This window comes from Athene noctua, chromosome 2 (genome assembly GCF_965140245.1).
Source record: "Athene noctua chromosome 2, bAthNoc1.hap1.1, whole genome shotgun sequence".
Taxonomy (NCBI): domain Eukaryota; kingdom Metazoa; phylum Chordata; class Aves; order Strigiformes; family Strigidae; genus Athene; species Athene noctua.
Window position 1 is genome coordinate 48,313,596 of NC_134038.1, and position 23,813 is coordinate 48,337,408.

Below are 23,813 nucleotides of genomic sequence, written 5' to 3' on the forward strand. Positions count from 1 at the left end.
CTCTGCAAAATCCAACTTCCCCCTCCTCCTGCACCCCGTTCGATAAGCAGTGTCTCCGCCGGACGAAAAGCCACGGCGGGGGTGTGCCTGGGGGGGGGTGAGGCGAGCGGCCTGCCCAGCAGGGCGGCCGGCACCCTGGGCGCTGAGTCCCGAGCCACGGGGAGGGCAGGGGGAGCGCAGCGCCTGCTCCCGGGGGCCAAACGCCAACCCTCGGCCCCACCGCAAACCAAGCTCCCGGCGTCCAGGTGACTCCCCGGGACCGCCCGCCGCTGTCTCAGCGAGGCGGAGGCCGTGGTCAGCGGCCCCCCGCGCCCACCCCCCTCGGAACGCGCCGCCGGCAGGAGGGGGGGCCGCCGGCAGCGCACAAACCTCCCCGCTCCGGCCACCGTCGCCTCCCCCTTCCCGGCCACTTCCGCCCGTGCGCGCCCCGCCCTGGCCACGCCCCTTTCGGCCAATCACATGAGCGAGCGCGGGGGCCGCCGGGAGCGGGCGCTACCCGAGGGGCTCGGCGGGGGCGCAACATGGCGGCGCTGGCCGGCTGCTGAGCAGTTGGTGGCCGCGACGTCGGGGCTGGGCGGCCGGAGCGGGAGCTGCGGGGAGGCAGCGGCGGGCGGGTGGACGGGGCGGGGGAAGCCGGCGGGGCCGGGCGGAGAACGGCGGAGGAAGGTGGCGGGGCCGGCTCGGCCCCCCGGGCGGCGGCGGCGGCGGCGGCGATGGCCCAGTGCGTGCAGTCGGTGCAGGAGTTCATCCAGGACTCGTTCGTGCCCTTGGTGGCCGCGCTTTGCAGCGACGAGGCGGAGAGGCTCACCCGCAAGAACAGCCTGAGCTTCGCCGAGCTGGTGAAGCCCTTCTGCCGTCTCACCTCGGAAGGTCGGTGCCAGGAGCGGAGCGGGGAGCGCGGCTTGTTTACGCGGGGCGGGGAAGGCGGCGCCGCTCCCTCCGCCCGGAGGCTGAGGGCTCCTGCCCGGCCCGCCGGAGCGGTCCTCGCCGCGTCTCCTCCGCCCTGCTGCCCGGCGTGGGTGAGCCGAGCGCAGACGGGAGGCGAGACCCCTTCCCCGGGGCCATGGCGGCGGCCGCTCGGTCGGGTGCTACCTGGAGCGGTGACAGAGGCTTTGCGGCGCTTGCCGGGGCTGCCCCGGGTGGCTGTTAAGTCTGTTTAAATTTTTTCGATTTCTCTTACTTTGTGGAATCTTGGAAGTTGGGCTTCGCCTGGAGACATCACAGAGCACACGGCTAAAGAGAAAGGCGTCTGTAAATCTAGCTCTTCCAAAGAGATTTTTTTCTTTCTTTAAAACGGCTTTACTGGCTAATACTTGCACTTGACTCTTGCCGTAGATCTTGGATTTCACACTTGTGGTAAGGCTGTTAGTAAAGTACTCAGTCGTTGAAAGTATAGTCGGCATTTCAGAAACATTAATTGTCATTTCAGTTATGTCTTCGTTTTCTCTTATATGTAGTTTTATTGTATGTACCTTTTTGTTGATATTTCTTGTAAGGCCTGTGCAAAGAGAAGCTGGGAATTGAGCTGGTTATGTGGTATAGGTGAACTGACCGTGTAAAGTAGCAGAAAAACTGGAAATTGACCACGGAAGAGAAACAGTAGGATTCTTTTACTGTAATGCTTTAACTTTCTATCTGGATTTTTTTTTCTAAGTTTAACTAAACTGTGCTTTCTAAGCTACTGCTCATCAGAATAGTATGCTGGACAGCAGCTGAAATAGAGCTGCTCGTCAGAATAGCAATGCAGTGACATTTGTCAGATTTGTTTTCTGACAGCGACTTAGCCCAGACTTTAGTCTTTTCGTGTCATGTGTTGAGGAAACAGTGCAAGAAAGGACGCTTAGATTAGGAGTTAGATTTTCTCATTGCTGCTTAAAAAATGACACCCACTTAAAAGATAGTATGTGTTTAAAAAATTGCCTTAGTTCTATGTCAGGTCTTAATAACTTACTAACTATAACCTGTTTACGAATGTTTTTCCCTTTGTTTAGCGGCAGTCATGAGCTATGTGAGAATTGTGCAGAGATAAAAATGATAAATGTGGAATCCTTGGCTTTAAGTTACTTAAATATCTCCTTTAGGACCTTTGGTGAAAGTCTTTCAAAATGCATCTAGCAAACAAAACCAGGCAAGATATTCAAAAAGAAGCATTCACTGTGAAGAATATTTAATTCTGTTGTTGCTAAGTTGTAACTATTTTTGTTCAAGCTATTGTAACAGGGATCTTGCCAACCTGAAGCATCCTCAGTAAATGCCTGTTAGTGAAGATCTCAGTAGTATGTTGATGCATATAACCAAACTAGTCTTTACCCTCTTTTAATAAAGGAGTTAGTTATGGCTAAAGGTTAGACTCCCTCCCCTGATAGAACGTAAGACTTTGAGCTTATTACTTGAGAGACTGATACTGACTTGACTTTCTGCCACCTTCTAAAAACTTGTGAAGGAAAGCTCCTCTGCTTCATTTTCAGGATTTCATAGTAATTTTTAATGTTTCTGTAATTGGTCTTTTGCAAGCTGTCATGTAATAGTATAAATGAACAAACACCCTCATGAACTGCATCTAAATCCCCATCATATAGTTTTAATTACTAATTTTGCAAAGGTGACTGTTGTGATGAATCTTTGAGAAAGGGCATCCTTGCTGTTCTGTGTAGACTGTCTAACTTTGACAGTCTGAACCATCCCGTTCAGAACCTGACCCGGGGGTCAGAGAACTAAGAAACTGAAGGTTGGTACAGTGGGTTTTGTTGCTGCACTGCTCTCCGTGCATTCTGATTTAACAGGCTGGAAGCCTGGCTTCAGTTCTTCACTCCCAAGTGTGACTTCCTCTTCTAGCTTCATGGAAAAAACGTTACTGCATGCTATATGAAACTTCTTGTGGTGTAGTTGAGTGCAATAGAATTTCTTGTGAGTTTGTATAATGGTAAGGAATTTCTCTAGCTCCAGAGTTTGTGGAGCTCTGACAGAGAATCATGCTTGTTGGAGTCTGCACAAATATTGTTGCATAGTGACACTGTTAACTATATTCTGTGAACAGAATCTGGAAACATAGGATGAGTTCTTAAATTGCTCTACGTTAATAGTTTGGCCAGACTTAGCAATAAAATTTTTCCATGGTGCTTTTCATGTCTAATTAAGAGGAAGAGAAGTATGATTAGTAATCTGATCATGGTACAGCAGAATGTGTGTACATTCACATGCTTCCACAACTGTGTTTCACTGCTTATGATTGCTTATGAAGCAATGTCTTCACTTTTAAGCATGGTTTCTCTTAAGGGTGTGTGAAATGCTGTCCTTTTTTATTATCCACTAAGTAAAGACAGGAGTATTGTTTTAATTTGTAATGTGAAATTGGGTAGGTTAGTATTTAATCTCTTTAAAAATAATCCGTCTCTTGTACTTCTGCAAAGTTTTAAGTACATGCATTCCTTCCTGGGTGCTCTCATAATTTAAAGACCTCAGTCACTGGTTTGCTACCGAATTTTTAGAGTTCTGTTACAATATAGATTTTTTTTCTTGACGTTTAGGATTTACATAGTTCATGAGCCTGCTGAAGGCTGCATGTTCATTAGTGTTCTCAGAGCAGTTTTGATACACAGAAACTAACCCGAGCTTTTTAGTGTGTATGTATCATCCTTCACACCTTAACGGAGATGTGAAAGGCCCAGACCACTGCTTGATTCCTCAACTAGTCTTAAACCACATGTTTCCTGTGGTTGCTCAGTCTAAGGAGACCAAATTATATCTAATTTCAAGTAGAACCCCAGAAACATACATGATGTAGTGTGGGGGGGTGGTGGTGTTTCTGCACTAATGAGTATTAATGTACTCATCAACTTCTGCCTTAAGTATGTGATGGAAGTAAGGAGGTATAATGGGAACACTGCATTTGATAAGCTTACTTTAATGTTATGAATTCCTTGTTCATAAGTATTTTAGTCAACATCTGAGTATTTTTGACTTCTGATGAAAGATCTTGTTCTAATATGTGTTGCTACTTCCACTTTTGACAAAATACTTTCTGAAATGATCTTATGAACACATGAAGGAAATGTGTAACACTAGAAATTTTGAATTGGATATTAAGGCGAGAGTGTTGTGGGGTTCCAAGTATGTCTTTTATGTCAGTTCTTAGCATTACCCATATACCAGAAATGTCATGTAGGTCCTTTATGGAAATGGCCTTGCTCTTCATTATTATGGCTGTTATATTTTAGGAGAGAGAGCAAGGATGAGTTTTAGTGTTATAGCTGCACTGGTAAAGACAACTAGTCGTTTGTCCCTCCCAATTTACATTTCATCTTTTCAGTAACCATGTGGCAGTAGGGTTGATAGTTTACTTATAAGATGAAAAAAACCACCTCCCCTCCTTCAGTTTTCTGATAGAAATGCATTAAGTTTAGCCAGCATGATTGCTCTCCTCTGTGTTGATAACATCTTATGATGAACCTGTTCAATCTTAAATTAAAGAAAAGGGGTGGGATGCTGTCCAGGAGGGGACCAATTACTAAGTTTCAGACTGTCACGGTATGAATTTTGTGGTTAGTTGCAAGACAAAGGGTACAACAAGAATTGTCCTTTGTGCTGCCCTTTATAATACAGTGATTTATGAAAGTGACATGTAAGGGAGCAGAGGACTGTACTATCAAGAACGTGGTAACACCGGGTGTCTTAGGTAGCCAGACTCAATGCATCCTGTCTGCACTTACTGTCTGGCTTGTGTGGTTGTGCTTGTGGTTTGAAACAGGGAAAACAAAATGAAAAATCAGAGCGGACCCATAATTGTAATGTCTGTTGAAAATGTCATTAATACTTTTCAAAAGAAGGTTCCTTGAGGGAACAATTTTCACAAAGATACTACAAATGGATCTCTGCATTTGAGTCATGTGAAAGTCAAATCATTCCTTATGATAAAATGTAACTGTGTAAGATACAAAAGAGATTGCACACCATTCAGACTTTAGTGAGAAGATCACAAAAGTAGACCTTAAGTAGAAAGATGGGCCAGTACACAAGTGTAAAAAAACCTTCAGTTTTCTTCTGATTAATCATTTTTTTTTGGATAATCATTCTTCAGGAGACTGAGACTTTTTTGTAAAACAACAAAACAATGGAAGCAAATCAAAAGCAGGGACTTAAGGAATAAAAGCAATGACATATGGTGAAAGAAAAAAGTGAAACTTGACTGTGATATTTCTTAAAGCATATAGAAAATAAAGGCACCCTATGTATAACTGCCAGTTATATGGAATTTCAACTTTAACTTTCAGTTAAATACTACTGTTCATTAATCATCTTGCTGGGCTGTGCTGCTGCTTTGTCCTTTAGGCTTGGTATTGACCCCGTTGCATGGGCTCGGGACTCTTTCTTTGGTGGTGGTTTCTGTCTGATGACTTTCTTGGAGAAGTTGGATTTAATGGGAGGAAAATAATATTTGGATGAGTAACACAAAGCCAAATCAGCCTAAGTTACTATGTGTTAATAACATAAGGCTGGTATTGCCCTTCTAAAGGCTCGTTTTAATAATGAATCTATTTCTTTTTCGGAATATTATTGTCACTGGTAACAGTCTACTTTACTTTTTCTAAATAAGCAACCTCTCCACACCAACAACTTACATGCTTGCCAGCTGTTTGTAGTTCTGTCATAAACACTACGTCCATGGACACTTTCACTGCTTTGTTGGCATTTTTTTTGAGGCTGCATGCAGTAATCCACTGTTTGTTAGGAAAAACTCTCATGCATAATTCTGAAATCAGTATTTATTACTCATAAGACTTTGTTTTTTAAACAAGCATTTAAAAGTGAATCAGGAATGCTGGTATTACTAGCATTGACTGTATTTGTAATCAATTAATTCTCGCCAAAAGTTTGTCACTCAAGAAATTAACTTCCTTTTTTAAAGATAAATCAGTTGTGTGATACCGTTTGGAGAACAGGGGAGTTCTAAAATAATTTATTTTTTTAAAAACCAAAACCAACCAAACCCCCAAATGTAAGATAATCATACTGTAGTATTAAAAATGAAGGGATATGTTCATTTTGAATGACCTAATACTATGATATTCCTGTCAAATTTCTTGAATGATATTATTGTGTACTGGGGCTTTCTTGAAAACTGGTGACTCCTTCGAACGTTAGATGCTATGTGAAATCCATGTGTGGTTACTATAGTCTTTCTGTGCAAGTTGAGTACATTCCACAAGGAAGGTGGTGCAGCAGTGTAGGGATCTTGAGTATTTGTAGATTTTGAGTACTTTGTTACTCTGAGTAACAAAGCTTATAAGATCCTATGCCATGTTTTCATCAGTCTGCCTAGATGAGCCTAATGTTGAACATAAAGTAATTTTTTTGTTCTTGCCTTCCCTCCATTCTGCTTTTGATACTCGGGGATTATGGACTGTGATCTAAAATTGATGATGGAGAGGTTTAGTGAAGAAAGAGATCTTAAAAGAAAAATCTGTTGGAGAAATAGTAACTTATGATAGCTATTTTAACTGTTATACTCCTCAACAAAGCTTTTTTCTTTTTCAGTTCACATGAGAGATCCTAATAATCAGCTTCACATAATAAAGAATTTGAAGATTGCTGTCAACAACATTATTACTCACCCACCTCAACCTGGTGCCATTCGAAAACTTTTGAATGATGTTGTGTCTGTCAGTCAGCCTGCTGAAGGACTAGTAGCTAATGTGATCACAGCTGGAGATTATGATCTCAACATTAGTGGTATGTAATGATATTGTATTTTTTGTAACTTAAACTGGAATTTACTGTAAGATTTCTAAGCTTGATTTCAACTTCATGGCATGTATTGAAATTTCTCTGAGTTGATCAGTTTTGAGTAATTGTTTTTACTGAAACTTCAGATTTATCAAATAATTCTGGTTTTATGTAATGCTAAAAGAGTGGTTGAACTTTATTAATAATTCTTAATGTTTCCTAATGTTGTAATTCTTCTGACCTAGTGTTAAATCATATTTTAATGTAGAAAAGATTATTTGGTTGTGTTAATAGCTCATCAGATGAGAGAGGCTTTCTTGTAACAAAACTTATGTACTGACTAGTTACACTTGGATGAATAAATATTCAGAACATTTATAATGTTGGTACTAATGTATAGCTTTATGTTGAAGCTAGTCCTCTGGGCTTCTCTTGGTTTTCTTTTCACTTATTGCTTAATGCATAGAGTTGTAATAAAAAGTTTGAGGAAAAAAGGTTTTGAGGAAAGGTGTGATTCCTTGTATTATTATTTTGCCATAAAACTCAGTGCCTCGTATTTCACTGTCAAAATGGCTAGAATATTGTGAAAATGCTTTTTCAGACGTCCAAGGAATAAGGCATTGTGAATACTAAATGAGACCTGATCTTGAGAGCTGAGATTAGACTCCTTCCAATTAAGACCCTAATCCGTTAAAGCCTTTGATACATACTTAATTCAAAGCATGTATGCATTGCCCTATTTAAACACGAGTTTTTTTATTAAACTTAAAGTTCAGCATGCAATGAGGTATTTGGCTCTGCTATAGCAAGAGACTGGTGAAATTTCATGAGGATTAGTAACTGATGTTGTAGTATGTGGATTTTTTTTATGTCAATGATGAAATTGCATAATTGTATGTCTGATACCTACTTTACAAGCCACATCCTCACTTGATGTGAAATACTGATAGCAAAGGAAAAGACTTGAGCCTGGAAATTGTAATTGTTGAGAGCTATTGGAAACGGCACCCTTTTTCAGTTTTCATGCCCTCATTTATCTGTGAAATTGGTGAATTGCCATGTTTTTGTGAATTTTTCTTGAGGGAAAATTCGCTTCAATTCTCGCAATTGAAAAGCCCCGAGAAAGCAGAATGTTTTCAGTGAAGAGGCTTCTCAATAACATGTTGAATGATCTCAGTTTAGAAGCAAGGTACTTGGAGAAAGGAAAAAAAATTAGTGGCTATATCAAGTCATGCTTTGTAGTTGTAGAAGCAAATAACTCTCCTTTTGTTTTCCTTATTTGCTGCTGGGGCCTCAGATACATAAATTACCACACTTCACAGACTTCTGTCTCTCAGTGATTAGGTTGATTTCCATTCAGACTGGCTATATGCTTATTTGGCAGAAGAAGAGATGTAGAAGCTGTTTAAGATCATAGAGAAGGACAAATGTAACAACTTTGTAGTTTTGTGGTACCCCATTTTAGGGCTTTAACACAAAACACTAGCAGTGTTCTTGATGATGAAACTTGGATCCTATTACACTGTAGGAGGACACAAGGAAGTCCCTAGCTTTTCTGCTTGAGTTCCTTTTCTAGTCAGAAAATTATGGGTATTTACCAAGAAACTTTTTTTTTTCCCTCAACTTTGTTATAGAGCGTTTTATTGGAAGCATTCATTCCTGGCAACATAACGTGATCTTTTGGCATGGAAATGTGAAATACTCTAATGTGTGTTTTAATTTGCTTTTTTTGTTTTGGTCAATTAGTTTTATAGGATAACAATATTAAAGCTTACTTCTTTAATGATGATCAAGTGCAGTCTGTTTTGAGAGAAGACACAAACATTAAGAAACTCATGTATGAGTGTTTCTAGCACTGGGATCATGATCCTGTTCTCTGTTTTAGAAAAGTTTTGTAACTGCCATGGTGAATTGATATAGTTGTTTGCAATCCTTCTTTTTTACACTTGTTGTTTAATAGTCTCATAGTTCCATCATCTTGTACTGAGACCTGGTTGATTGCTGTAAGGGTGCTTATGTTCAGGCATGCCTGCTTCTCCCGTGTACCGGTGCATGTGGAGAGCCAGAAAAAGTGATTCCACTAAAGACTTAAATTTTTTTGCCTCTTTCAAATAAGTTTTCATATGCATCACTTCCCTGGCTGTGTTTGTTCAGGGCTTCATGGTGCTAATGTTGGCATGCAGCAATACAGGAATATGATGGAGGTAAGGGAAAATGTTGGGGCAACTACTTTCAGCAGCTAACATCTTCAGTTACTTTAACTGTAGTACCACAGGCTGAGGAATCTCAGAAATTAGTGTCTTACATTTACAGTATCTAGAAAAAAAAAAATCTAAGTATAATTTAATTCTCTACTCCATTATAGATTTCCATTTCTATTCAAGCCCAGAATTTAGGCTGAACCAGAAATGAATATTGAATTCTGTTAAAGTACACTGTCAAATGTTGAGGAGCCTGAAATGTTCATGATTATGGTTAGCTGGAATCAAATATCTTCAGTCCCTCGTGGGCCTGCATGGTATAGATTTTATACTTCATGCTACCAGAGCGTAAAAGCCAATAGTGTGTTTGCACCTGACCCTTTTTAGTATAATAATATCATGTTTTTTCTATCAGATCGCTCAGTTAAAGCTAGTGTTCCTTGGTACAGTAATTGGAAAGAGACACTGATGGAACTGAACACATCCACGTTTTATTCAGGTATTTTTTTGTGGTTGGTGCCGATTTGCCAAATTGCCCTTTATTCCTTTCTATGTGCCCCATCCACCTTTCCTTACCATCTGCTACAACTGTTTAGCACTTTTCTTGGCGTAGATGTGTGTTCCTTCATTTTTTCCCCCCTAAATGAAAAATTGTCGGTGGTGGTTGTTTAATTTTTCTTTTAGTCACATTTCTACTCCTGTTAATCTAAATCATTTGGTCTTTCCATACACCCAGTAAGTGCAGAGTGGTGGCGGGAAATAACCTGATGCTGTAAAAGCACTGTCTTGTTTGATCCTATGGAACTGTATATTGTCACTGTTCTGTATTTCAAATGTAAATACCTTCTGCTTCTCTAGAGAACTTCCTTCTCGGGGAATAGTAGCGCTTTTCAAAATGGAACTGAAGTGCTGACTGTACTTAGAACACATATGCCTGTGTTATATTGACATGCTTTCTGGAGTACGTTTCTCTTAAAGGGAAAAAAAAATTATATATATATATATTTGATATATTTTAATCTAGTTTATAAGACTGCTACCAAAACAGCTTGGTTACTGACCTCTCAACTTAGAGTAAAGCTCTATGTTGTGGTCTATAAGAGCCAGATTTCGATGTTTTTAAGTTCTAGATATTAAAAAGTTTATGCTTTTTGTTAGTAATAGCTGTCCTTTCAACCGTGTCTGTTCAGATGCTGCTAAATGCCTTTATTTCTGATTGTGCTAGGGCACCGGTATCTGTGAAACTCATGTTGGTCAGTCAGGTAGCTAAACAGTATAAACCACCCTTCTCATTCCTAAGCTGTTATGTACAAATATTACTTACCAGCTTTTTTCTTAATGATTTCTGAGCGCATTAACAAGTTTCTCTAAACTTCAGTTCTACTTATTCAGTATAATGGAAAGATATTACTGGAAAAATGCAAAACACAGGTCTGTGTACTTAAATGACAGTGTTGCTATGCACTGTTATAATGTGTTATAAAATGTTACATCTGTGAAAATATTTAAAAATGCTGATTTTGTTTTGAATGTGGTGCTTGTTTATTATTTTAAGTATCTATGATAAATTATTACAGCTCTGTAAATGCTCTTGAATGGATACGTTAGTGCATGTTGTGGTGGTGTAGAGAGAATCCAGTTACCTTTGTAGCCACTTCCAAGGTTCTTAACAGCCTGAATGAGAAGTGGGAGGGGATGGAACCTCTCTTCCCCAACATGGTAGTACTTCCCTATTTTTAGTTGTGTCAGGTTTTAAAACCTTTTTTTTTTTGCCATGGTTCAGCTGTAAAACAGAAATGGAAAACTGAAACCAGCTTGAAACTCAAATGTGGTTGAAATTTCTGCCTTAAGTAGTTCAGCATTGTTTGGTTTGAACCTGAGTTACTATAAGGCTTTTTTATACTTGTGAAAAATATGCAAGTCACTTTCTCATGGTTTGTTTTTAATAACAAGCTATGTTTTCCTTAATAATTGGCATATTTACGTGTAGGACATAGTAAAGCCAAGACCTTTTTATACTCTAGATGAGTGCTTGGAGAGCAGTTGCTGGAAGGGCTATAATCAAAAGCTAGAAGATTATCTCCTGTTGATCTTTTGTGAGATGTGTTGACTGCTAGACTGAGTTCAGTTATGAAGTGTAACTATCTGACTTCTGTGTGGATGAAGCTGGTGTAAGATGGCCTGACAATGCAGGATTAAACAAAACGCATTAACAATGCATTAGAAAGTAATTCTGACATAAAAATGAAACTCAATTTCCTAAAGTCAGCTAAGAAATTGAGGTGGTGGGTTTGGGGGCAGGGGAGAGGTTTACAAAGCGTAAGAAATTCTTATGAATTAAATCAAAGAATGTGTCTTCTTGAGGCCATAGAAAGAAATCCTGAAGATATTTATATTAATGCATTTTCTCTGTACTAGTTATTTTCTAGTTTGCAGGTGAGTTTACACTGGATTCTAGCTTCAGTGTAAAATCAGGTTATTGGAAGTGGACTGGTTTTGCTCTTGTGTCTGTTTCCCACTCAAGGGAAGGAGTTGCAGAATTGAGAGGGCATAAAACAGGCTTGAAAGAAGACGTAATACTTTACTGCTTGATTGATAGTTGAAGTGGAATGAAACAGACAAGATTTTTAAGTTCATATGTTCTTTGGATGACCCTGACATACTTGGTTTCCCTTGATTTGTTACTCTTAGAAAAATGAAATCCCTATTATAAAAGGGCATTTGAACGTGGCATGTTAACATTATAAAGCACATTGAGTGCACAACTCAGATCTGTGCTTTGAGCTTCCCGGATCTCTTCTTTGCCAGCTGACAGCTGAGCTGTTTATTTTAGCAGCACAGAGGAAGGGGACTACTGTCAAGCCAAGTCACAACACTTGCAAGAAGCTTTAGGACAGACTGGCAGGATAGGGTTTTGGTAATCCTTGGTTCCTCTGCATACTCAAAAATTAATTTTGCTTCTGAATCAATTCTTACATCCATAGCTGAGGCAAATTCAGTGACTGATAGAAGAATTTTGTTTTTTCTTTTCCAAGCATTTGTGTTTTTTTTGAAGGGAGGTGGTAAAGAATAGTTACCAAGGACTGCATACATGTGAGCCTACTATATTGAGCAAGTCGGTACTTAAGATACTATTTGGTCTCACGGGATTTGATTCAAAGTGTTACTGTTTCTTCCACTTTTGTCTATTTTAGATGCTTTCTCCTTAGACTGTTCCCCTTTTTCCCTGCCATGCAAACCTTCTCAGAGTTTGCAAGTTTCACTTCCAGGTGTAGTCTTTCACGTTTCCTTTTCATAAATGAGTAAACAGAAGTTTTGCTGAATATTCTAATTCATCCTATCTTATTGTATATTTCAGCTACTACTCCTTGGTTTGAGTCTTACAGAGAGTGCTTTCTTCAGTCCATGCCTGCATCAGATCATGAATTCTTAAACCACTATGTTGCATGTATCCTTTGAGTGTTACAGACCTCTCCAGTGAAGGCTGTTACAGCTAGCTGCAGAAATGTAACTTAGGAGACTGAAATTTTGCAACAACTTTTTGCCATTATGACTTGAAGTACATATTTTTTCAATATGTCTAACTCTACAGACTTAATTTCATAAGGGGGTTGGGGTTTACTTTGTGACTAGTGTTTATGTTTTTAAATCACACTTTGTTTATGCGTCAAACTGAACTGTGAGCTAATACCTGTACACTAAACTTCCTCATCCTAAAACACTGTCTGCTGTGCCTCTTCAGGTATCTATTGACTGTCCTTTATGGACAACAGAAGCTTGTTTTGTTTGGGATGCACCTGCTGCTTTTTATAGCTTTTTCTAGCAGATGGAAGGGGGAGGTTGTGGAGGGTGTTCTGGAAAACTGGTGAACTTTGAGCTATTTTGGACAGAAAGAAGTCTGGAAAGATGCCTAAATTGCTTTCACTTTTTTAAAAATAAAAACTTAGGCCCGATTTGCTTCTCTACAGGGAAAATAAAATTATGCACTCTTTCATGATGTAACTGATTTTTAGTTTTACAATAATTATACTGTTTCAGGTTTCATAACACCTACTCTGTTCCTAACTCTTTGCTGTACTTTATCATTTCAGTATGGTGGAGCAAGAATGTTAGTAGTCATTAGAGAACCATTTGTACATAATTAACTTTGCAAAATATTGATTCTGGCCTTTGACTTCTGAATTTTAGTAACATTTAAAGTACAACTTGCTTTCTGGCTTCTCTGAGTTAATGTGTTTGATTTGGTGTATAGAAGTACCAGAGCAGGATGTTCCTTATTAATGATTGTGTAGTTGCATTGAGGTAAAAATTGGAATATTTCTGCTTTTTGCTCAGATGTTGCTATGTTTATGAACACTGTCTGTTATTGTTGCTTAAGTGATACCGTAAAGCCCCAACTATCCTTGGAAGTTGAAAACTAAAGTACACTGGGGTTGAGTTTCAGTTATATGTTTCATATGTGAACAGTTGGTCTGTGTCTGAAATCGTAAATGAACTATTAGCAGTTGTGTATTGGCTTAAACTTGCATTCAGTGTTAGAATTGGAGCAAACTCCTGTTCCATCTCGTGTTACAGATGTTAGTTAAATGGCTGTTTAAATAGTGGGGTTTTTTTGAGACTAAGGCCAGATTCTGATTGCACATATTTGTGTGGTAGTGTGTTTTACAGGCTTAAATTTTATTTTATATACTTCTTGTTTCATTATATGATTGGTAGTTCTTCTAGGGTTCTTTTGGTAAATGTCCTTAACGTGAGTTTAGGTATGCTTGTAGTTTCTTCTAGTGAACCAGAGCCTGTGGAACAATTTCTGAAACTGTCTCAAGAACAACATCGAATTCAGCATAGTAGTGAATACTTATATCCCAAGTGGTTTATACCAAACACGCTCAAATACTATGTGTTACTGCATGATGTAAGCACAGGAGAAGAACAAAGGTGGGTATTCTGCCTTCAGTGAACTTACATGATGAATGCTTTGAAATGTTTAGTTTTATAAATTCTGTTGAGATCAAACATACAACAGGATTCATTAACTAGTATGCTATTATCAAGGCAGATCTCCTTAAGTATTATTTTTAGATCTACTTCTTGTTCATATAAAAAAAGAATCAGTCCTAGTTTCTTGAGATAGATGCTTTCTCTGCTAGCTTGCTGAACTAATTCTCAAAGATTCTTAGTTTCGCTCTTGTGTAAAGGACTGCTTTAAAAATAGTAGAATTTTACTTTTAATCCTTATGGATAATAGTCTAAAATAGCTTGTTGCAGTACAAACTTAGAGTAGAATTGATATCAAGAACTTGACGTCAAGACAGGGTAAATGTTTTATTTTTTCAGAGCTGACTCCATTTACGAAGAAATGAAGCAGAGGTATGGAACTCAGGGTTGCTATTTGCTGAAGATAAATTCTCGTGTGTCTAATAGAGGAACAGATGAACAGATACCAGATCCTTGGAGTCAGTACCTTCAGAAAAACACTATCCAGAACCAGGTATTGTACTATTCTAAAAGCAATTTATAAGGTGTATATGAAAGCCCAGTTTAGTTGTGTTAGATTTTCCCTTAGTATTATGTGTGTGTTTCTACAGAATAGGCTAATATAGCTGTGTTAGAAGACTGCCTGACTTTTTGTGAGGGCATAAGATGAATCCTTAATCAAAGACCTGTCATCTACTACTGAAATAGACAATAAGGAGCACTAAAATACGAGACTGTGTGAAATAAGCTCACAGGAGCACTGAAATAATAGACTTGTGGTTTATGCACTGACAAGAGCAAGTCACCTCAGGAATGTCCTGTTCATTGTAACTTCCTACCTTCATTTTGATTAATTTTCTTCACTCGTAAAATTTGGGGTTTTTGCCAGGTCTTCCGTACTTCACTAGACAGTGTGGGTGCGTTTTATGGTGGAATGTGTGGTTTTTCTGCTAACTTCTTGCAGTCCAGTCTGGTCTGTCATCTGCGAAGATGGCAAATGATAGTATATGTTAGCTCAGACCTTTGAGTTCAGTTTGCCATAAATGTCTGTATTCTTGACTCCAGGACAAAAAATATTCCTTTTTGAGTTTGCTTTTGACTGACCTGCAGTTTTAATTGCATCTGAATAAAAGGTTTGTTTGTGGAATCATAGTTATTTACTAAATCTAGCTGACACTGGGAAGTCAAAACATCTCATTCTGTAAGCTAAGAGGACCAGTAAATAGTGTTCTACTATAAACTAATTAGATGTCTCTTTTTTTCTGTCCCATGTCAACTGTCCAACATAGATAATTTTTTTTTGGTATGAACTTGTTTAGGGAGCCTATTTTCACTGCTGCAGGCATTGCTGAGTAAGAGTTGGAGTTGCTTGCTTTAGTTGACAGTGAAGCTACTTGAGAAAGCCAGAAGATACTTCCTTCATTTGGTGAATATAACTTTCATCTTTGCAATAGGACAGGTTCTTAAAGCCTCACAAACTACCTAAGAAATGAATATATACAAACAAACATGCTTTCTTAATTCAGTTGACTGTTATTGAAGTTAACAACTACTGTTGACTGATTTTTTTGTGTGCTGTAGTATTCTTAAAATTCTTACTACTTTTTTTTCTGGTAGGATTGCTATGAAGATTATCCTTATACTGTCATTTCAAGCAAGAATACTGATCACTTGATATCAGATGGCTTAGACAGTGAAATTAAAGGTATTTTTATAACTTCTAACAAAACATTGATATAGTAGCATTTATACAGCTGTCTCATGTCTTGGACATTAATCACTTGAGTGATTTGTAAGGGAATTCAAAGTAATGATTTTCTAAATGCTCAAAGGTAATGTAACCTGGTGTCCACAAATTAAAGCGCTGTGGTGCTGATCTACTGGATTGGTGGTAATTGGTAGATGTATCTTTAATGAGATGGCTATTGATGTATTGGGCACATCTTCTGAAAGATTAAGCATATTGTCTGCAAACTCTTGACAGTAGAAAATAACGTGGCGTTAAATGGTTAATTTTCATCATAATAAAAGTTATGGTTAGTGTACTCTGTAGCTTGGAAGCTGAGGTGGGTGTTTTGTCCTTGTTTTGGTTTTAAATCTGAAAATAATGGAGTAGTGACTTAATTTGTAAGTTGGCTGGAAGAACTTACCTTGCAGTTGAGCTTGTGGATGACAGAGGACAGTAAATGAAATTGAGTGCAAATTAATGCATGGCCTTTTAAAAATTTTTAAGGCAGCTGTGTAGGATTCAGATGAGAAGCATCATCAAATAGGGAAGAAGTGGAGGTACTCCACACTGTCTGGCCTGACTTGGTCCAGACCCTTCATACTTGACTTGAAAGGCATGAGGAGACCCAGTGCATGTAGGAGAGCTTGCAGTTGCATAACAAAACATGTTTCTAGGGCTTTACAGCCCAGGTGTAGTCTGCTGGTGTTTGAACTTGACATACTGAGCTTTACATTTCCTGAGTAAAATCCATCAAGGATTTACTTCACAGCTCAGCTTTGCGCAGTGGTAGGTAGGGCCAGATAAAGCAAGCCAATTCTCCTATTTATTATTTCTTTTCTATGTAAGAGAAGTAAGTATTAGAGCGAAATGGTTTCTTGGTCTAGTTTGGATAGCCAGCTAGTCCTTCTTGCTGAACTAAGAGGACTTCAGAGGAGGTTGTTTTATGTCATGATTGCTCAGAAGGGCATGGAACATGAGTTTATTTTTTTTAACCTGAAAACATAAACAGCAAAGAGTGAATGGATCCAATGGAGCCATTGTAGAAATTGCTGCATTTCCAACTTTTCATGAATATTTGATGTTAAGGTTTTAAGTTTTCCTTCACTGTTGTTGATACTAGTCAGCATACTTGGGGATACTTTGCACTGTACTCAAGAACCAAAAATATACGTGCTTAGCCATGTTGTAGTTCCTGAGATTCCCCGAGCCTTCTGAAGAATGTCAGGAGGGATGTCAGGTAGTGCTTTACTGCTGTCTGCTCAGCACTGATCTGTAGTGCAAAATAATCGGTGAATAGCTTTGTTTAATAGAGTTCTGAGTAAGAAGAACTTTAATAAAAATGACATTTGAAACAAAAAATGTTTAATTAACTTTATACTTACTGGGGTTTTTGTTTCAATCTTTCAATAGATGGCCTATCAAATAACTTTAAGACTCACCCCCTTCAACTGGATCATCTCAGTGGCAGTTTGGATAGCACTGATTACATGAAGGCTACTGCATCATTACAAGATTCAAAGAAATCAAGTTCTGGAACGCCTCATGGTGCTTGTTTAACACTCACAGATCACGATCGAATTAGACAGTTCATACAGGAATTCACATTTAGGGGACTTTTGCCACATATAGAGAAGACAATTCGGCAACTTAATGATCAGGTCAGTTTACTCTTAAATGTGCCATAATAAGAAAGAACAGTTGGGGTAGAAATCCAGGTATCCAAAAATTGGTTTTCAAATTATTACTTCTTTCTGTATCTAATAATTCAATGATCCTATTGAAAGCTAAAGTAAATTTAAGAGAAATAGCCGAAGCTATCATTTTTGCTCAATTTGTCTTTTAAAAGAAAACAAACCCCAATTTGTATCAACAGAGCCTCAGTGCAAGGTGGCTTCGTGGTGAAAGCCTGTCTGAACTGTTATCAGGGATATCTGTTCTTGCTCCTAAAATCTTGATGTTTTATGCTTTTGGACAATTCTGGCACAGGAAGCAAAATGTACTTTCTGTGTTTCAACATTAGAGTGCATAACTAAGGTTGAGAAATGTGTTTTCATCAATAATTGTCTGCAAAAAGCTGAATACTTAAATTGCTACTTCTTGACAGGGGGGGAAATGCGTGGACACACTAAATCATGCAAGTCTGGTTTGATCTCAGCAGTTTTTGCTGAGAATAGCTTTCTCTCAAACTAGGATTTTTTTGGAAATGTAGTAGTTAATATCAAGTCCATGTTTAGTCCAGGACATGAATTCAAGTAATTTCCATCACAGTAAAAACCTTTCTTTTATAGGTGCTTCACTTCTATATGGTCTTAAACAGCTGGAGAGATTGTATTAATGTTAGTCAATCCATCAAATGACTGTATTTAGCATTAGACTTGGACCCATATATCAGTGATCTGAACTCTATTTTGACTGAACTGTCCATTCAGTTTATAGTTTTAAGTATATAAGGGGTTTTGATATTAAGTATCATACACTGTAAGGAACAGTCTCTCCCTGAATTGACTTTTGTGACTTTGTATGTGCTGATCATATTTAGGCTTGGAAAACTTTATGAAGAAACATGAACAAAGTGCATACATAAAGTGTAGCAAGCAGCCTTACCATTAGGAATATAGTAATATGTTTCTGGTTGTGGTATGAAAAGCATAATGTTACAACTGCAAAATTATCTTTAAAAAGAGATGTAGTTTACCTTAGATCTTACGAATGGTAATTCCCTGTGGAAGTTTCCTCATTAGTGGAAATTATCTAAAAGAATGAAGTTGTGTAACCTTGCTTGCAGGTGTGACTAGGACACTTGACACTTGAAATCAGTGTTCGCAATGTAATATTTTATGTGGGTAGTGACAGTGAGAATGTTCTCTCTTGAAGTATGTACTTATTTTAGATTTTAGAAATTAGATATTCTGTTAGATTTCAAACATATATCAAATGTTTCAGTTTTTAGGATTGAGATGTCTACAGTTTACAGCAACAATACTGAACCTCAGTTATCTGAAGTAGAATAAATGTATGAATAGCAACTTCTGTCTCAGAGTCAGTGATTCATTCTCAAGGAATGTGCTCTTGGTTATTTTATTGTTTATTTCTGTTTTATGGAAAAAAAGGAATTTAAGAAGCCTTAATGAAGCTTGTGTTTTTATGAGTTTAACTTGTTTTAGTACATCTCTTGCAATGTAGTGCTCTAATTCATTGTCTTTTTACAGTTAATATCCAGGAAGGGCTTGAGTCGATCGCTGTTTTCTGCTACTAAAAAATGGTTTAGTGGCAGCAAGGTTCCAGAGAAAAGTATAAATGAACTGAAGAATACTTCTGGTTTGCTGTAAGTAATTTCAGTCCTTACCTTCAGATCTAAACCGAAAATGTACCTCTTTTTTTGGGGGGGTAGGGGAAGCCTGTGTTTATTTGATGGCATTCTGCAAAGTGAACTAAATCAGCAGTATTGTAAAAGACTTTAATTGGAGAAATAATGAAAAGTACTGTGCCTAAATGTGTACAATAAAGGAGTAGCAGAACTTAAAGAAAAAGGAGATAAACTGTTTACAGAGCCATCTTCCTGCTATATTTATAGTGAAGCTTTTTAAGTTACAAAGAATGTACATTTTTGAGTAATACTAATAAAAAGAAGCTATAGTCTGCTGCAAGGGATTTTTTTAAAATTAGTACAAGGTTTTTCTTATTTAAACTAAACACCATGCATAGGTGTTTTAGTTTGTGTAACTATGTAATTTACTACAGTTGAGTATATTGCTTTTGCAAGTGTGAGAGCTAAATTAAGGGGGATTTCATACTCTTTGCACCTGTATTTTACACTAAAACCAGTTTTTAAATTTTACCAGAATATTAGTTCTGTATGCTTTGTAACCTCTATCTATGAATGAGGATGTATAATAATGAAAAGCATTCTCTTCAACTGTCTTACCTTAACTGTAGAAGTCTAAATAGTTCTTGGACACTACCTAGCCAGAGTTAATGTCCCTGACACTTATGTATGGTTCTAAATTTGTATGTTGTGTGTCTTTGGATTCATAATCAAAATGTGGTTGACTTCAGTTTTCTGTATTGAACTTCTAAGCATGGCTGGCTTCCTACAAAGTTTGACTAACAAGTGTTTATGAAAATGTATTTCATCGTCACTGAAGTGATTCATGTATATTGGACTAACCAAAGTTAGGCTGATGCTTGCAGAGGACAGGAACTTGACCATTTTTTTGGTATAAAGCATAGTTTTTAATGTTTTTTTTTTCTTCATGAGAAATGGGGAGAAATATCTACAGCTAGGTGAAGTCAAAAGTCTTTTCTTTCTTTTCATATAACTCCCTGTAGCTCTAACAGTTAATCTTATTGAGCAGTTTCAGTGATAGCCACATTTCTTTTTCAGTATTTCTTGGCTAAGAGGAATGTTTGCTTTGAATGTTACTGGAACATTAGTTACAAGTTACATGTGCAGAAAGGAAGCAGCTTCACTTTTCTTAGCTGTTTTTTGGGTACAGATGAGGCAGTGCAGTTTTTATTTATACTTTGTGAATAGAAATTAAGATGACAGGTGATGACTTTATAGAGCATGTCTTGCTCTATTTACTATAATTATGACTTTGAATTTAAATATTTGTGTTTATAGGTATCCACCAGAAGCACCAGAGCTTCAAATCCGGAAAATGGCAGACTTGTGCTTTTTGGTGCAACACTATGAACTTGCATATAGCTGTTACCATACAGCAAAGAAAGACTTCTTAAATGATCAGGCAATGCTTTATGCAGCTGGAGCACTGGTTGGTACTTCACATAACATAAATGTTCTGTGAACTTTTCCTAATGATCTCTAATTTTTGTATAAGGTAACAAAATGCAGTCTCTTCCCTCCACCTCCAAATTTATAAGGGTCTTGCCAAATTTAGTGCATATCTTTAGCAAATTTGAAAGTGTTCTGTGATCTGCTAAGGAATAAAGGTGTGAAAAAACCCGGAAGAGTTAATTCTTAAAATGTGACATATGGAAAGAGAAAATACCTAGAATGCAACCTCCAGCAAAATGGATCTTTAAACTTGTAGTCTGATAACTCAAACAAGCGTGAAATAATTGTGTAGTATCTCTTAAACTTTGGCAAAATACTTGCCAGGAAGTCAAGACTATGTCACTCTAAATATGGTATTGTACCATTTTTTTTTTAAGACCCTTGAGAGATATAGTTTGAGTATGCCACTATGGAAATTCACTGTAAATGCATAATCATTCATTAAGTTCTCTTGAGATTGAAGGTATACATGGCTAAAATAATTTTCAACAAGATAAATGAGAACACTGGGGAAAAATAAGCTTTTTTTAACAATTTTTAGAAGCTATGTTTTGTAGACTTCCGTTTAGTTAACTTGATAATATTTGAAACTTTACTTTGTAGAGCTATGGAAGCATTCTTGTACACTGTCCCATCTTGATGTAAAACCTTTACATTTGCTGTGTATTTTTGAAGTATAGACAGTTGTTCTGCATTTGGATAATCTGAAAAGTTATCTTAATTTCTGGATGAATGGTTTGTTGAGGTCTTAATTATGAATTTTTGCAACCTACAAGTCTTAGTCTTTACTTCAGAAAAACTTTCTATCTTACCTTCACTCCATAAGGGAAGAAGTAAAATTTCAGAGTGCATATTTACTAGAGTCTCCTTGGAAGCTGAGATTTTAACTTCATTTAATCAAAATGGGAGAAGGTCCTTATCTTAAAATAGATGGTAGTGCTACTTGATCAGAAAGACTTTTTTCCTGCAGTAGGAAATTATCTCTTGGATTTGTAAAGCAGTACTGAATCAATGTTTCTGCATGGTGTTGAGGGTACCATCAACTGAAAACACTTCTGTGAGTGTGTATAATTCTCTTGCTACTGTCTGGTTCATTACAAGCAGAGACATAAACAAGCCATTGCATTAAACCTTTTATCAGTGTCATGTGCTAGCAACTGATTAGATGAGGATCTTGAACTAGTAGCTGTTGAAACATGTTCCTCAGCATGTTCAGGTTTACAATTTGTTGAAAAAACTACATTGACAGCATCGAATTTCTCTTGTAGGAAATGGCAGCAGTATCAGCTTTCCTTCAGCCTGGAGCTCCTAGGCCATATCCTGCTCATTATATGGAAACAGCAATTCAGACTTACCGAGATATCTGCAAGTATGTTGTTTACTTTCATAGTGATCCAATGAAAGTTGAAAGACCTGGTGGCTTAACTTTCTTCCTCTGCACAGTGATAGTGCCAGATGAAAAAAATCATCATTCTGTGATCTTTTAGTCAAGAGTAAGATATGTTTATCTAGGAGATAACATGGAAGGGAGTCTGTGCTGTTCCTAAGAGTGTTTATTGAACTTGTGTATTGGAATTAATTGGTAAGATTTTGGTATTGGGGTGGCTGCAGCGATGGCTTCTGTGAAGTGCCCCCTTGTTGGACAGAGTCACTTTTCACCCAGCTCCAAAATGGACTTGCTGTTGGCCAAGGCTGAGCCTGTCAGCAATGCTGGTGGTGCCTCTGTGATAACATACTTAAAGGGTAAAAATTGCTGCACAGCAGCCATGAGAGAGGTGTGAGAAAATGAGAGAAACAGCCCTGCAGACACCAAGATCAGTGAGTAAGGAGGGGGAGGAGGTGCTTCCCTGCAGCCTGTGGAGAAGACTCTGGTGAAGCAGGTTGTCCCCCTGCAGCCCGTGGAGGACCAGAGTGGAGCAGGGATCCACACTGCAGCCTGTGGAGGACCCAAGGCCAGAGCCTGCAGATGTGTCCTGAAGGAAGCTGTGGCCTGTGGAAAGCCTACACCAGTGTGGATTCCTGGCAGAACCCACACTGGACCAGTCTGTTCCTGAAGGGCTGTACCCCATGGAAAGGACCTATGCTAGAGCAATTCCTGAAGAACTGTTATCTGTGGGAGGGACCCCATGTCAGAGCAGGGGAAGAGAGTGAGGAGGAAGGAGCATCAGAGATGAAATCTTATGAACTGACCACAACTCCTTTTATGAGTCCCCCTGTGTCACTTCAGGGGTGTGTGTGTGTGTTTGTGGAGGAGTAGGTAGAAGAGTTCGGAGGGAAGTTGATCCTTGGAAGGAGTCAGAGGAAGGTGTTTTAGTGTTGTTTTTATTTATCACTGTGCTGTTCTGTTATTAATTGGCAATAAACGAAATCTTTCCCAGCCTGTGACTGTAACTGGGGAGTGATCTCCTTGTCCTTAGCTCAGCACATGAGCTTTTTAATCTGCTTTTCTCCCCCTGTCTTGCTGAGGAGAGGAGGTGTGATAGAGCAGCTTGATGGGCACCTGCTACACACCAAGGTCAACCCGGCACAACTTGTTTCAGACTGTTGGACTTCTTGCTTATCAGATCATTTAGTTGGTTGGATAATTTTAGTTGATATTTTTATAAATAAAGTACTGTCCTCAAAAACGCTCTTTAGATTTGACTTTTGACAAACTGCTATTATAGTAGGATAGGACACTTAATGTGTCAATCTGTATGCAGTTGTTTCGCAGGGGATGAACTTTCATATACTTTAAGAAGGATAAGCAACATCAGTCTGTGATATGGAGAAAATTTGTCAGATTTGAGGTGAAAAGTTTTCCATGGTTTGTTTTGATAAATATTTATTAATACACTTGTTTTTGCTTTAGGAACATGGTTCTGGCTGAACGCTGTGTGCTGCTTAGTGCTGAAATCTTAAAAAGTCAAAGCAAATATTCAGAGGCAGCTGCTCTTCTGATTCGTTTAACCAGTGAGGTAAAACACACTTAGTAGCTGTTTCTACTCTTGCCTTCCCCCTGTTTACTTAACCAAGCACTTTGAGGTTACGTTCTGATTCTTGTCCTATAATATTTTCTAGCCAAAGGTAGGAAATGAGCTGGTATAAAGCATGAAGAAAACTCTGTTTACACTGCAAGTGAAGAAACTAGTACGGTTGTTTGTTTTTCTTTCTAGTCAAGTGACATGCTTTTTTTGAACATGCTAAATGTGCATTCGTTATCTTTGGCTTTATAACTAACCTTCTTTGACATTTGCTTGAGAATTTATGGGTTAAAAGTATTAGCGTGGCTTGCCAGAGCTACACTGTATACTATGCCACATATAATCAGAAGTTCTCTATAGTTTAAGTAACTTAAGGTACTGTAGTTCAGCTGTTATAAATAATTAGAATCTTACTGTGTAAGTGA

The 23,813-nt window shown here is 38.3% G+C and overlaps 1 protein-coding gene across 3 annotated transcripts in view; it reads left to right on the forward strand.

The window, feature by feature from the left end:
* The first annotated feature begins 706 nt into the window (after window positions 1-706).
* The window catches only part of TRAPPC8 (trafficking protein particle complex subunit 8), a 54,826-nt gene continuing 31,719 nt past the window's right edge, over window positions 707-23,813 (forward strand). For 2 of the 3 annotated variants that reach the window (XM_074899029.1, XM_074899028.1), the window contains exons 1-11: window positions 707-870; window positions 6,535-6,729; window positions 12,283-12,372; window positions 13,685-13,859; window positions 14,259-14,412; window positions 15,516-15,603; window positions 17,038-17,285; window positions 18,837-18,952; window positions 20,252-20,402; window positions 21,694-21,794; window positions 23,277-23,382. In XM_074899029.1, the coding sequence (XP_074755130.1) occupies window positions 714-870; window positions 6,535-6,729; window positions 12,283-12,372; window positions 13,685-13,859; window positions 14,259-14,412; window positions 15,516-15,603; window positions 17,038-17,285; window positions 18,837-18,952; window positions 20,252-20,402; window positions 21,694-21,794; window positions 23,277-23,382 (1,581 nt within the window). In that variant the 5' untranslated portion in view covers window positions 707-713. Of the gene's footprint in view, window positions 871-6,534; window positions 6,730-9,339; window positions 9,424-12,282; window positions 12,373-13,684; window positions 13,860-14,258; window positions 14,413-15,515; window positions 15,604-17,037; window positions 17,286-18,836; window positions 18,953-20,251; window positions 20,403-21,693; window positions 21,795-23,276; window positions 23,383-23,813 lie in introns of all 3 variants that reach the window. The other variant, XM_074899027.1, reaches the window with a different exon arrangement.